At 35.1% G+C, this 15,104-nt stretch overlaps 1 protein-coding gene across 2 annotated transcripts; it reads right to left on the bottom strand.

Annotated features, from left to right (window-relative positions):
- Positions 1 to 2,627: 2,627 nt before the first annotated feature.
- On the bottom strand, positions 2,628 to 14,550 carry LOC128031405 (radixin-like). 2 transcript variants are annotated; one of them, XM_052619650.1, is made up of 15 exons: positions 14,411 to 14,550; positions 11,740 to 11,823; positions 11,189 to 11,284; positions 9,699 to 9,973; positions 7,710 to 7,793; positions 7,479 to 7,625; positions 7,128 to 7,224; positions 6,103 to 6,257; positions 5,741 to 5,871; positions 5,349 to 5,450; positions 4,987 to 5,132; positions 4,584 to 4,606; positions 4,472 to 4,541; positions 4,069 to 4,332; positions 2,628 to 3,358 (listed from the first exon to the last, which is right to left on the bottom strand). In XM_052619650.1, the coding sequence occupies exons 1-15, from the start codon at positions 14,423 to 14,425 to the stop codon at positions 3,194 to 3,196; spliced, it is 1,854 nt and encodes a 617-aa protein (XP_052475610.1). In that variant the 5' UTR covers positions 14,426 to 14,550; the 3' UTR covers positions 2,628 to 3,193. The 2 variants fall into 2 exon arrangements, with proteins under 2 accessions (XP_052475610.1, XP_052475609.1); XM_052619649.1 differs by having other exon boundaries at positions 4,472 to 4,606.
- Between the last annotated feature and the right edge of the window lie 554 nt (positions 14,551 to 15,104).

Below are 15,104 nucleotides of genomic sequence, written 5' to 3'. Positions count from 1 at the left end.
ATCTTGAGTACCTATAGAGTAGTACTGCATCCTTCATATCTCCAAAAAGTCTTTAGTTTTATTATATTCATAAGAGAAAGATAGTCTGTACCGATTTTTCCCGGAAAAACATGAGCCGCTGGAGGCGTGACGTGTGGGAGGAGCTAAAGAATCACAAGCGCCAGTAGGCTTTTGCTTTGAGAGCCTTTGGAAACTGTGACATTACCGTGAGGGAAAAAAGATCCAAAACAAACCATGGCTAACAGTCAGATTCAGCGTATATTTATGATCCAGAATCAGATCCAGAGGCTGAAATTTAACAAGAGCAGCATCAGCAATGACGTCACCAGCTACAGCAGGACGTCTCTATGTGGTATGTACTGAAACTGTATATATTTGTTTAGCGGTTTTGGAAAATGACTAAGTTCCTCTTTATGTTGTCTTTTTTTTTTTTTTTTTTTTTTAAGCTGTACATGTGGAAAGTGCAGTTTGATGCCATCATCGCATGTTGTTTACTTGATGTGCTTACATGCCGATAGCTAAGTTAACAACACAGAGATATTTGAAGCAGTTTTACTCACCGCCTGCGGTTCCAACACACGATCGTGACCCTTTTTCGTTGGGACTGCATTATCCTTAAGAAATAAACAATGTGCAAATCCTGGGTCAAACTGGGTCTTGTTTGTAAAACAAGCATCTTCGAAATGCAGGGAACAAACAAAAACACTTGCACCACTCCGTTGATGCTCTGTAAAAATAAACTCCATCCACTGGTCCCTTAATGCTGGGTTTTTTTTTTTTTTTTTTGTTAATCTGTGCAGGGTTGTCTTGCCCTGGCAACCAAAAGGGAGTTCTTTTGCGTGAGTGAGCAGGAGTAAGTATTCTGATTCATTATTTTGTATAGTATTTTAAAATGTAACGCCAGTACGCCATATTAAGTTAATTGCATGCGAGCTTCTCCTCCTGTCTGTACGGTAATGCGACAGGGAGCCGAGTGGTTATGACGCAATCGTTAGCCTATTTTTTACAAAAACTGTTTCTACGGGGCCATAATGTAACATTGTCGTGTATCTTTAGAAATAAATAATGGACAAACGGAGTCTTTAAACGCCAAAATGAATGGGAGTCAATGGGAATGCTAACGCAAGTGAAGTTCTTCTACAAGATGGCAGCCCCCACCCAACTTCAACTTCCGGTCGACTTCCTTGCCGCCTGAAAAAAACTTTCCGAAACTTGTGACAAACCGGAAGGAGTATTTTTGAAACAAAAATACTCCTTCAAAATCTACAACTTAATTTTTGAAACTTTGTCTATGTTTAGCATGGGAATCCAACTCTTTAACAGTGTAAAAAACTCAGTATGCATGAAATAGCATTTCACGTCCCCCCCTCACCTTAAATACATTTGGGAAGTGCACGCTTAAAAGAAGGTTCCGATGGGCAGTTTTGAGATGCCGCAGAATATAACCTAAATAACCTTCTTCAACTATATAAAGAGCCTTTTGTTTATTTGAAAGGTTCAATAGATGTTAAAGGCTTTTCATGGAGCCACAACGAACCTTTTAAGAGTGTAGACTATTACTTTTCTATTTTATTTCTATTTTTCTTCTCTATATTACTATTACATTTTGACCCAGAGAGGATTTTCTTTTTCCAAAAAATGGACTAAAACTGACTGACTTTGCTCACATAGGTCATAATAACTTAATTTAGTGTATAGTTTTTGGAGATTTTTTTCCCCACCTTGTTACATTTGTGGTATTCCCAGTCAAAAATCACTGGCATAAAAAAAAAAAAAATGAAATTAAATTAAATTAAAACACTTCTAAATATCTCAACAGGTTATATTACCGCATGTTTAAAAATTTTTTTTTTTTTTTTGGAATGGATCAATCATAGGCCTTACTGCTCTGAACTTTTGCACCTCTTTTCTAGTAAACATTGCCAAAATGATATACAAATAATGCTTTTCTTCACTCAGTGCAAAATCAGTGCCACAAATAAATACAAAACCTTTACTGATTGAAAGAAAACAAGATGACAAAAAGTTTAGTAAGGAAATGAATCAAGGCAATCTGTAAGGAACTGAATCATAGACCAATGTCTTACCAATATCATTTGTGTTCACAACACTGCACATGTAGTCTATGGAAGATTTTTTTATTGATTTTTTTTTTTTTTTTTTTTTTTTTTTTTTATGGGAGGCTTTCAGGAAACTAACTAAGCCACTGTAGCTAATGATGGCTGAAACGTTTTCCAGTGGAACACAGTAATCCAGTCCACTTGCACTGTTTTATTCAACCCTGCGCATATCTTAACAAACGGTTTCCAGGCTTCATAAATTGATGTCTAGCAACATAATTAACATTCTAGTCCTTGAGTAAATATCAGTGGTCCTTTGTGGGCTCCTGCAGGCGCACCTTTTGCATAACAGTTTGCCTTTCACGGCCTATCTGCGCATCACTGCGAATGAAACTGTAGTTCTTTTAATGGTCAGAGCGTAAGTGGAGGACATCTGGGTAAACAGACAACGCAAACCTTTCTGCTATTCTGAACAATCAACGTGTTGTGCTCCTGTCTTTGTCAACCAGTTCCTAGGCTGCATTTTTTTTAAACAAACTTCAATGTAAAATAATAATAACAACAATACATTGTATGTCCCACAGTAACTGGACAGCAGATTTAATTCAAAATCATTTGTTAATATTTCAATGACAATGTACAATCTAATATAATACACAATGCAGCATTTCTTTCATCAAAAAAAAAAAAAAAACTTTGCATTGAAAATGCTTGACTTGTTTGTTATGGCCACTATTTGGTCATATTCATGTTTTAGATAATTATCCATAATTCTCTATCATAATATATTTGCATTTTTCTGATACTCCTTTTTAAACATAAAAGCATGATGCTGCTCCACATTCTTTTGAATGCAAAAGATCTTAAGGTAGCACTACTTAAAAGGTTCCCATAAAAGATGACAAGCCAAAGCCTTTGGCACAATCAGCATAAATAAGATCTCAAGAGTGTTCTCAAGGCAGCACACACATATCATTTTAGTGCCTTGAATAAGAGTGTTTTCCATATCTTTCAGAAATGAGAACTACATTACCTGTGTAGTGTGTACAGACTGTATAAATAATCCAGTCTTTTCAACAACAAAGATAAAGTGAGGCCATTTGCGGCAAGTTAATTGGAGAATTTATCAGCCATTACAAGGTTTCAAACTCATCTATTCTCTGCCTGGTGCTGCCAGTGCGGATCTGACGCAGCGTATTGTACTTGTCCCTCCCGGCTTTTACAATTTCTTTGTGCAGAATGTCGTTCTTAGTCTTCTTAGTGTCATCTTGGGCCTCTGCCAGCTCAGAGTTCAGGGCCTAAAAGCAATTTAGGATTACGAATTAGTCACAATGTACATACAAATGGGTCAATGGAAATATAATTCATACTAGTGGTGTAACTGAACGCATGGATTCTTGATATGAAAGCAGTGATTTGATATAAATACATGAAGGAATCAGATAAATGTGGAATGTTGATTGTAAACAAACTGTATGAATAAATCATGTCTTTAATTGAACAGACTAATCTAATTTAGGATATAAAGGCTTAAAACTCTAAGCAAATTGTAAATCGTTGTAGTTTTCTGAGCAGAAACTGGTTAATAAATGATACAGTGAAATATAACTAACATAAACTGATCAGTCTTTAGGTGTAAAAAAAAAACCTAGACTCTGTTGGAAAGATTCAATGAACCAATGAGATGAATAAAAATCCCTACTGCAAATAAGTGTTATGTGTGTATATGAAGGTGAACAAACTTAAAAAGAATAAGACAACTCTTTTTTTAAATGAATCTCCTGAATGAATGATATAATTATTCAAAATCCTCAAAACATTAAACATAACCTTCATAAAAAGTGAACTTACTGAACTTCAGTGAATCACTGTACAAGTAAGCGTTATGTATGTATATGTATGTGAATGAACTGAAAATAATATAAGACCAGTTTGAATTTCAAACAACTCTCTCCTGAATGTATTCTAAAATAAATCATAAACCCCAAAAGCGTAACAGGTGAGTTACCATGAGCTGTTTCTGTGTGTGCTCGTTCTCCTCTGCCTCTGGGATGTGCTCCTGCTCATTACGGTGGTCCTCTATGGCCTCCACATGGAGCTCAGCACTGTAGATGCTGTTGTTCTCCTCTTGATCGTCATTATAGTTCCCTAAGGGTTCCTCCATCATGGTACGGGACATGGGAGCAGCCATGGGGGCAGCAGCCACAGGGGACGACATAATGTGCTGCAAGTCCTCACAGGTCTTTTCCAGATCGTCCTGTACCTCTTCAGCCTGAGAGAATTGGAGAGGTCCATTATAAGAACAAAAATGTATCCCTATTTTCCACTTTTATGACTTCAACAATAGACGGATTCAAAAATCTAAATTAACCCAAAATTTTGACCACATGAGTATACTGTTCAAAACTCACACTGTTCTGCCATTCACTAGCTTCTTCTTCTTTGATTCTCCTGGCTTCCTCCAGCAAGGCAGTCTCTGCATTGTATTCGTCCAGTTCTGCAGTGTATTCGTCCAGTTCTGCAGTGTATTCGTCCAGTTCTGCTGCCTATACATGTATAAAAATCAAGCTTCAGTTGACTAACAATCCATCACAGAATATGTAGATGTTCACTGTTTAAAGGGGTCATATGATGCGATTTCAAAAGACAGTATAAGCCATTATAATCAGTAATTATGTCCCCACTGGATGAAACAAATGCCTCGTTTTTTAATGGTTTTGTCTCGTCTAGTGATGTCCGAATCGCGAACAATCTTTCTATTTAACCTGATCTGCTTAGTGTACCAGTCAAACCATTTCACCAAATCAGACTGAATCGTTTGCAACACATTGCATTACACATAATACACATAATAATGTTCTTTTTAGCAGCATCATCTGACCCCTTTAAGGTGTGTTTTGTGTGTGTAAAGGTGTCCCGCACTCACTAGCTGCTCCTGAGGTTTCATCTGGTCCTCATCTTGCCTGGCCAGTTGTTCTTCATCCATCAGCGCCTCCTGTCTCTCAGCCTCCTCCTCCACCCGCTCTCTGTCTTCCTCCAGTACATGTGGGCTCTCAAACTGCTCTTTCAGATCTGAACAATACACAAAATCAACCATAGGGAGGCAGCAGTCACTCACTTTATGTTTTTAAATATTCAACATTTAAAGATACATTTAATTAATGAAATATATACAATTCATAAATATGTCACACCACAGCACTGTCTTGTGTTTTCATTCCTCATGTTCTCTGCGTGACCTAGTTTCTGTTTCTGTCTCATTATGTTCAGGTGTGTCTTGTCAATTACCCTCATTATCGTTCCCCTTATAAGTTGCATTCAGTTCAGTGTTTGGTTGTCCGATCTCGTCGACTTGTACGTCTGTTTCTGCCGTCTCCTCATGGATTACCCCTATGTGGATTATTAAAGACTTTGTATCATCATCATCATCATCATCATCTTCCTCGTTCACGACCTTCTCTCCCACACACTCTCTCTCTCTCTCTCTCTCTCTCTCTCTCTCTCTCTCTCTCTCTCTCTCTCTCTCTCTCTCTCTATATATATATATATTATTACAAAGTAAAATATGCAATGTAATAATGCAAAGTATTATATAAATATGTTTGTTTTTTTAACTATCTATCCAAGAAAATATGTATTACTATATTAAAGAGATCAGATATGTAGAAACATTTCCTTGCCTTTCTCAAACGTATTGGACTGCTCTTCAAACTGGTGAAGCTTCATCATCATCTCCTGATTCTCTCTCTCCTCCCGCTCCTTTTCTTTCTCCGTTGCCTCCATTTCCTTTTCCTCCATTTCCAACACGGCTCTGGAAATAAAGTAAAAAAAAACAGGAAGAAAACACATTTAATTATGTACTCTTTGTGGGGGGAAATAATCTTCACAAATGGAAAAATATACAACATAAATAACACACAAAAAGACAAATCGTTTATTGGCCAGTAAATTTTTTTTTAAATGAGTGATGATCTGCCCTGAGCTGGTGCCTTGCTGGTCATTGATAATGACGCTCTCTGAGAAATGAACATTGTGTCCTCACCTCTCCATCTGTCTCTCCTCTCTGTCTTGATCCTTCATTTGCTGCACCTCAGTGGTATCAGCTTCCCTGCGCTGCAAGTAAAGTTCATGGTTTCCCTTGCACAGCTCCACGATGTGCTTGTTCATACACTGATGAGACGCACAGAACACAAAGTCCTGTAAGAAACAAGAGAGAGATCAGAATGGGTCACATTTCATAATGTCGTCTGCATAAATAGGATGGTAAATATATTCCAACCAGCCTTTATGATTGAAAAAAAAAACATACATTTGAATAGACTTCTCATATGAAGAATGTTAACATTAATAACATAAAAAATATCAGGGCAGGGGGATTAAATGTCCTAATATAATGATATAAAGAAAAAAGACTCAGAACACTTGATTGACTAGTGTGTGTGTGTGTGTGTGTGTGTGTGTGTGTGTGTGTGTGTGTGTGTGTGTGCGTGTGTGTGTGTGTGTGTGCTCTTGTTTTTGTGACATATCAGGACACAACTCTGTATAATGACATGGGTATGACACAGGTATTACAAGGAGAGGATGACTTATGAGGACATAACCCATGTCCCCATTTTTCAAAACACTTATAAGCTATACAGAATGTTTTTTTTTTTGTTTTTGTTTTTTGAGAAAGTAAAAATGCACAAAGTACACACACACAGACACATTTATTTATTTATTTATTTATTTATTTATTTATTTATACATTTAAGAAAATAAAGATTAAGATTTATATTCAAGGTGTTAGAAAAATACATTATTTTACTATTATAACTTGAAATAGTTACTCCACATGACAATTCTCATTTAATCATTAAATTGAAATTATAATTTTTTTTAAGTATAAAAGTTTTTCAAAGCCACATGGAAACCAGCATTAATACAAAGATTTAATTTCATAATATCTCGATTTTTAAAAGACTTTTCCTTTCTTCATCTTCTAAGATGTTATTTGCCATTGGCCCACACAAACAATAATTCCAGATGAAAAAAAAAAGTCATAAAATGATTGATGCAACTACTTACAGGAGCTTTTCTGTCAGTGGGTTTGATTATGAACTTCTTGTCATCAAATGAAACGTTGCTTATTTCACTCCAAGGGAACCCAATCTTTGGAGTCAACCTAAGTAATGAAGAACAGCCAAAATGTATTTCATGCAACTGACAGTTTTTAATTTTCTTTTTTGTGTTTCTCAATAAACATTAGAAAAATCACAGACTTTGCAGCCCATTAGTCCTTAGGTGCAAAGACCTCTCAATAAAGCACAATGTGTTAGTGTTGACTTGTTTGTCTTGTTTCATTAACCACACAATCATGAGAGCTGCCACGCTGGCACTGTTTCTAAAAAACCAAGCCCTGCTCTTAAAAATGTTTACCTCTCCTCTTTTCCATAGATGTAAAGTCCCAAAGCATCTACGCCTAACCACAGGTCTGTTCCTTTCTTGTTCTTGATGTCAAAATAGTTGATGCCATACATTTCCAAATCCTGTGAGATCTTTAGATACTCCAGCATGGCATCTTCCCTGATTATGAAAAATGTAAAGAAATTATAAACTTGTGGAGCGACACGAAGGCAAGCTGAATGGCAGCATATAAGTCCAACTCACTTGAGCATGCCTCTGTGCTCCTCGTGCCAAATCTGGATCCTCTCCTCCCATTGTTCTTCAGAGAGTTCGTGCTGGTCAAGCACTCTGAAAACACAGAATTAAATATCAACACACCTTCCATTTGGAAACATGAACCATGGTTTTACTACATATAAATCCTAAAAAACATGGATATTATCGTTAAACCAAGGGAACCATAAATAAGCCATTGTTTTGATACACTAACCATAGTTTAACTGTAGTATTTGTAGTAAAACTGTGTTTATACAAATCATAATCAATCCAAAAAAAAAATACATTATTACTACTTTTACTATAATAAATCCATGGTTAATCTACGAATCATATGACTAAAGTGTTTTGACCATGTAACATAAATATATTTGGGGCCAAAATATGAATCATTTCTGTCTATTTAGAGTCTTCAGAGTTTCAGTTTTCTTTATCAGTAATTAAAAGTGGCCAAAACATGCAAATGCCGTTGCAAATTCTTTGTAGATTACGATTGTTATATTCAAAAAAAAATATGTAATATGTTTTCATGCATTTCTTTTTCTGGAAACTTGTATAAATTAATAAATATATATACTTGTTACACTTGCATGTGGTGGAATATTAAGTAAAGCTTCTTGTTTGTTTGTTTCTTGTGAATGTTTGTTTATGCTTTTAATAAAGCTAAATAGAAGTCTCTCAAACATACCTAAAAAGATTTTTAGATGGTTAGAAGCAGCACCAACAATAAGTATAGATAAGTGCAGATTTTTATGGTTATTTTATTTTTACATGAATATATAGCAACAATAGTGAAGTGATTTCAGTAAAATTCTGAATAAAGTATACTTTTTGTAACACGTTACTATTAAACCTGGTAAAAGTCTTGTTATTTTAGCTGATTTCTGATCATTTAGTTTGGAATTACTAAATGAATACAAAACTCTGCATTCTCCTCACATGTCCAAATGATGTCAGCTTTTACATTCTTAATGAAAATATGTTTAGCCAACTTGATTTTAATCTGTGTTGATTCTTTTATTTTTTTTTATTTTTTTTCTAATTAAGCAATTTAAAGGTACAGGTTGTAGGACATGCCACTAGAGGGCGCACTACCAAAACAATAACAATCGTGTGGTTTGATGGCACTAAGAAGGAGCGTGGAATGATGGGATTTGTTGTCTTCTACCCAACCGCTGACGGCCATCAACCAGACGGAAATATAAATCATGGATTTAACGTGAGTTCAACGATTTGCATGAGTAGGTTACATAAAAAGTCAATGCAAAGACCTGATCAGACTATGAATCAGACACGTCCTCGCGTGGGTCTAGAGACGCGATGCCCCGCGTTTGGCCTGTATGCCCCATTATACTAATCTTGTTGATCGTTATAATAGCATATGTTTTCTGTAAAGATACGAATCAAAACTACTCGCTTGTCGAGTGAAACACAAGTGAGATCGGCATCTTTCTCTAGTTGAAGTTTGTTGCGAAGCTACTTCCGCATTTGTCCTCGACACTGTTGTCATGTGGTTTCTACGTCAGTAAAGGAGGTAGCAAAGGGTAACTAACGTCACTGACAGGCGACTGCACTGCCCCGTGTCACTGTTTAGAATGGGAATTAGTAGAGATTTTGTTAGTAATCAGCTGGACAAAATATATAACACTGGCCTAGTGGGTTTTGGATATTTTACTGCAAATATCTTACAAATTGTACCTTTAAACCAGGGTCCTCAGTTATATTCCTAGAGATCTTCAGCATACCTTCCTGTGAGGTGCCGCACCGACCCCAATTAAAACCCCAATCTGACCCAGCTAATTAAGATCTTCAGGAACCCTTGATAATTACAAACAGGTGTGTTGGAGCAGGGCTCGAACTGAACTACAGGAAAGTAGACCTCCAGGAACATGAACAAGCACCACTTGCGGTATGCGAGTAATTTCTGATCACTAGAAAGCAGTGAATGAATGTTTTTTGAGTAGTGTCCCCACTCACCTCTGAGGCAGAAGCCGCTCACTCGTTAGGTATCCAAGACTGTGGGCTTCTGGTGAGTGGTCTCCAAACTTGGCCTGAACAGAATAGGAGGCCAGCAGAACGGCTGTCTCTGAGGGGCAGTAGATCTCATCGCTCAAGATGCTTTCCTTCACCTGCAGGAAGAAAAGCTTTTTCGTAATGTCCTCAATCAGCTCCTCAGACACCTCTTCAGGGTAGTACTTGACCCGAAGCTTAAACTGCAGAGGGTTTTCTTCCTTCACCTCTTGAGAGGACACCTACGGAATCAGAATGAAGAATGAATGTTGGGTTGTGGCACACAAAACTCTGCGAATGCAAAAGTGGTGATCAAAGTAATTTAAAAAATAATTTTAGGTTCCTCCAAGAAACTATGTGTTTGCTCACAAAAGCCAGTTTTCACAAATACAAATATTCCTCCCATGTATTTTACCCCCCATCACTATATCCCTTTAGAGTCTCTTTATTGGGTATATAAGTGACAGACGTTTCTTTTGAATGTCGTTGGGCACATGCAATGTTACAATTTGTTTGTAACATGAACGTTTTGTATTATGGAGTATTAATATACAAAGCCAATGACTATATGGCAAAGTTCAGTACAATGCTTATTTATATATTATTATACAGTGCAGATATTTTGGTTATGATATGTATTACTATATGATGATATGTATTTGAGGTGATTCAAAGCTAGAGTGAATTTGAAAAACCTGAATTTCAGTCCCCCTACTGCGTTATAAGCAACAGTCTTAATTAAATGTTGTAGGCATCCAGCAACATGTTGAATCACATGTCAGAAGGTGAGCCTTCAGAGCAGTAAATGTAAGAGTAGTAAAATAAGGCTAAAACCTACTTAAATTCCCCGCATATCTTGCGCTGTTGTGTGTCAGGAATAAAGTTTATATCATACTTAAATGTGGTATTGGATATAAACAACAACAACAAATTAATAATTAAAAAAGACAATTCTGTCATTTAAATAGACTTTGGACTGTTCTCGTCTGACTTTGTTGTGGCGAGAACTTATTAATTTAGTATAGTTTACATGCAATGCTATAGTGGAAGAAACTTCAGCAAAAAGAGTAGTAAAATAAGGCTAACACCTACATCTCCACCTATAGATAACATATACTTAGAAACATCCCTGTTCAGTTTCTAGGGTATTTTGAATGTTTGCTATGGTGGTTAAATGCTTACTCAAGTCAAAAAAAACCACTCCTACATTAATGATATTTTAGTCTATATTTAGTAGATATGAGTTGGGTGCCAGTAAATCTATGGGATTCTTTTGTCTGTTTTATCATCTTCCATGCAAAAATCATAAGCTATATCAATTCCCTCCTCATTACGCTACACAATTTATGGTATCATTCAAATCAAAGCATTGTTAATATTAAGTGGATATTTTGTTTAAGTGCAGGAAGATGTTTTAAAATATGTATATATTAAAAAGAAAAAAAAAAAATCAATACCTTGTCGTCCAGGTTGAGCCATGTCAGAAAGCCTTTGGTGTCTGTGTACTGCAGGCCGAAGTAGCAGACCTCACGCAAACCCACCAACTTAACCACCTGAACAGATCAACACAGACGATAAAGTGACTAACCCAATACTAAATGCATGAGAACAAACTGGCATACATTTAAAACATACATCTACATCTAATCACCCTTGATAAACACCATGACGTTGTGTTTTAGGTCAAGCAATGGGAGTCTCGTCTTAGTTGATTAGAATAGGTACTCTACTTAATATTTAGCTATTAGTTATTTTATTTCCCAGCATGCAGAATGAAGCTAAACATGTTTAACCCCTGCTGCTAAAGTCCAGGAAGTGAAATATAACTTTTGAAATAAAGTTTTTATCATGTTTCGAATTCAGAGGCCTTTGAAATGTGTGTACGATACAGTAATCAGTACAGGGTTAAAAACTACATAAGACAGGTGATTCTTCACATCGTCTCACTGGGTTAGCTTTAACAAAAAATCATCCTGGAGGATTTCAGGAGGCTTTGGCTGTTGCTTACCTGCTCAAAGAGCTGTTTGCCTGTTGCATCCGACTGGATTGCAAATTCCAGCTCGCTGTCCATCGTGTTGACACGGACACTGATCTGCAGAGGACAAATATAAGTGAGTGTTTTTCCATCGTCACTGAATCAGGCATCGGAATCAATTAAGACAAAAATGTGTTGGTATTTGTACAGAAATGTTAAATATCCCATGACAGCAGAACAGATTTTTTTTTTAAATGTTCATTTAATTAAATATTTCACACTACATTATTATTATTATTACCATTATATTTTTTATTTTATTTCACTAAAAAACTTTCACTTTGACGTTTAATTGGGAATAACCATTGAATTTATGGTGAAAATCTATTACATTTAATTAGACTTCACATGTGCTCTCACAGTCAAATGTAGATGTTTTTATTAAATAATACAATTCACTATACTTTATTTTGAAAATCAATAAACCAGTGAATATGTCCACTTTGATTCTCAATCTCAGTTTTAGTTAGAATTCACGTATAGCAATGTTAATAAAAAATTGCAATGAATTTGAAAGTACAAGGTCTCTGATCTTCTGAGTAGAGTACGGTGTTACTTCATGAAAATGAACCTTTATCAGCAAGCCCTTAGATAAGGCACAATAGGAGTTTATGACTGCTGCCACTACTCTAAATATGACAACCATTCTACATGCATAATTCACATGATACATTGATTAGCACATGCTTTCAAAAATCTTTTGGGTTTTGTCTCTAAGTGACAACAAAGCTGCTTATTCCTGGCAACTTCAGCTTGTCCTTATAGAAAATAAACAGTAATCCCAATGGCAGCATGGCTGATATAATCTCTAATCTTCAAAGCTTGTCCTCTCGGTTGGGTTTGGCCTAACAATGGAAGCGACTGCGTGAGTGCTCGTGTTTAATCCAGCAGTCGCCACCTCCATGAGCAACCATCAGGACTGCAGATTTATCTAACAGGAAGAAAGACTCAAAGTACGTCATAACACAGCGTGCACGTCTCATTTGCCTGAAGGGTGCTAACACACTCCCCTCAAATCACAGATAAGTGTTTGTGCTCAAGTAATTCTTCATAGGCTTAAAGAAGCTTTAGGCTTATATTAGATTTATTAAGTGTATTTGGATAATTCACAAATGGAAATGGATATGAATATTCTGGTTAACATGTATGCGTTCTTATATGCTATATCTAGTCACTATTTCTTTTTATCACCCTTTTTCTGTAGTTAATTTTAATGGTTTTGTAATGTTTTCAAATTGAAAATAATGTAAAAAAGCATAAGTACAAATATTCCATGAGTCCCTTCATTAGTTCATGAAAGCTGAATAAACAATAATCATACAGTTAGGGTTTAAAGTATGTCTGTGATCATCCTGTATTGAGGATGATTTCTTTTTTACAATTCAATCAATCAAATTGAAATGAAATACATATTTTCTAAAAAAGTGTATTGTTTGATAATAGACAGAGTTTTTTATTTAATTTTAACAAAATAATTCATAAATGAATACAATAATAATATGCTATTCAACCATGGGAACAAACTTAGCAATGTTTTATTACCGTATTTTTCTCTTATCTTATAGATAAGGATTATTCCATATAAAATTTTATTATGTTTTTTATTATGTTTTCAGAAATGCAAACCGTTAACAAAAATGTCTTTGAAATTAATGTCCTGGCAGAAAATGTATAGTATGTTTTATTTATTTATATTATTATTATTATTATATATTTTAGACTGCTTTCTCGTAAAGAATAAAATATGCATTTCAGCATTCGCTGAAAGATCTAAAAATGTTTACAAATTATAAAGAATTTAAAAAAGTTGATGAATAAGCTGGTTTACCAGTTATCGATCTTGAATGTTGAAAGGATAATAATGAGAGTGATATTAAAACCTGTTAATCAAATACTAACGTCAAAAATATATTTACAGCAGCACAATCTGCATCTAGCTAATCTTTTACTTTCGCAGCATGAACATGCAGCATGTTCTTATCCTCATTAAGTCTAGTTAATGTATAAAGACTCATTCATGTTAACCATCAAATTAATAGTAGTATCCTTCTAAAGTATGAGGTAATCACCACAACTTGGAATATAAAAATTATAATATAATTTCAAGAATAAACACTAATTATAGGCATAAATAACAATTACTTCTCAAAATAATAATAATATAAAGGTAATATAGCAATACATTATATATATATATATATATATATATATATATATATATATATATATATATATATATATATATATATATATATATATATATACTTAAGACTCTCTTTTGTTTTAACATCATGGATTTTGCCAATCAGACCACATTACAAAACTATTAAATAAAATATGAAACTGACGTTAAGCTATGAAACTTATTTTTAATGTGGGAGTCTTTATGACAGAGGCCTGTTGTAAGACACACCTCAGAACAAGACAGGATTCAACAAATTTATCAACATTAAACATAACATTATTCTAGAAATAAGCATGGATTAATATATGGGATATTGTAGCCTAGAAAGATCATTCTCAAAATCCTTGTGTAATACAGATATTTTACATAATTGTTCCCATTAATGAAACTGTAGGCTCGTTTTTTTTTTTTCATGTACTTAACCTTTATGTATTTAATAAAAAGAAAAGAACTACTTGCAGGATTTGGAGGCATTGTCAGTCTTGTGTGAGGACCAGCTGAAGAAAAAAAACAGAGACGCGCGCCGTGCTCGCGAGCGATCTGAACAGTGAGCACTAGACTCTTTTATGAGTCATTTTCGATTGATGGTGGCAAAGTCTCGCCCCAGCAGATACGATAAATGAGTTCACATTAGACCACTCGAGTTAAAGCGTGCCAGCAGCTGTAAATTCAACCTTTGATCGGGCTCGCCAAATGACTCCATGTTCGTTTAAGAGGACACAAGACACTGCTTTAAATCAGTGAATCAGTGAATCTTTTAGGGCGGCTACTGAATCAACATGTGACTCACTCACTGAACTGATAGTTCCATGTAAATAAATCATCGCTTCAGTATAATCATTAGACGGCTCCTACTAGATATCTCAATGCTGAATCGTTGATTCTTTTAATTTCTTGTTTAATACTGTGAAGAAGCAAAAAAATATGTATTTCTTAAATAGTTTTTGTCTCTGAAGGTGGGTCCTGACATGAAAAAGTTTGCAAACCCCTGATCTACTTCAATTACATTATCTAATTCTGTGTGTGACGTTTTGGGCTCACTGTAGACAATAGTGAATTTTTTTTTTTACATTATTTTTTTGTATAAGTTGCATTTTCTTAAATAATAATAATAAAATGATTGTTAAATACTTTTTTTCTTAGTGACTCATAA

Source organism: Carassius gibelio, chromosome A17 (genome assembly GCF_023724105.1).
Source record: "Carassius gibelio isolate Cgi1373 ecotype wild population from Czech Republic chromosome A17, carGib1.2-hapl.c, whole genome shotgun sequence".
In the NCBI taxonomy this organism is placed as follows: domain Eukaryota; kingdom Metazoa; phylum Chordata; class Actinopteri; order Cypriniformes; family Cyprinidae; genus Carassius; species Carassius gibelio.
The sequence above is the reverse complement of the archived record's forward strand: the minus strand, read 5'-3'. Positions and strand labels throughout refer to the sequence as shown.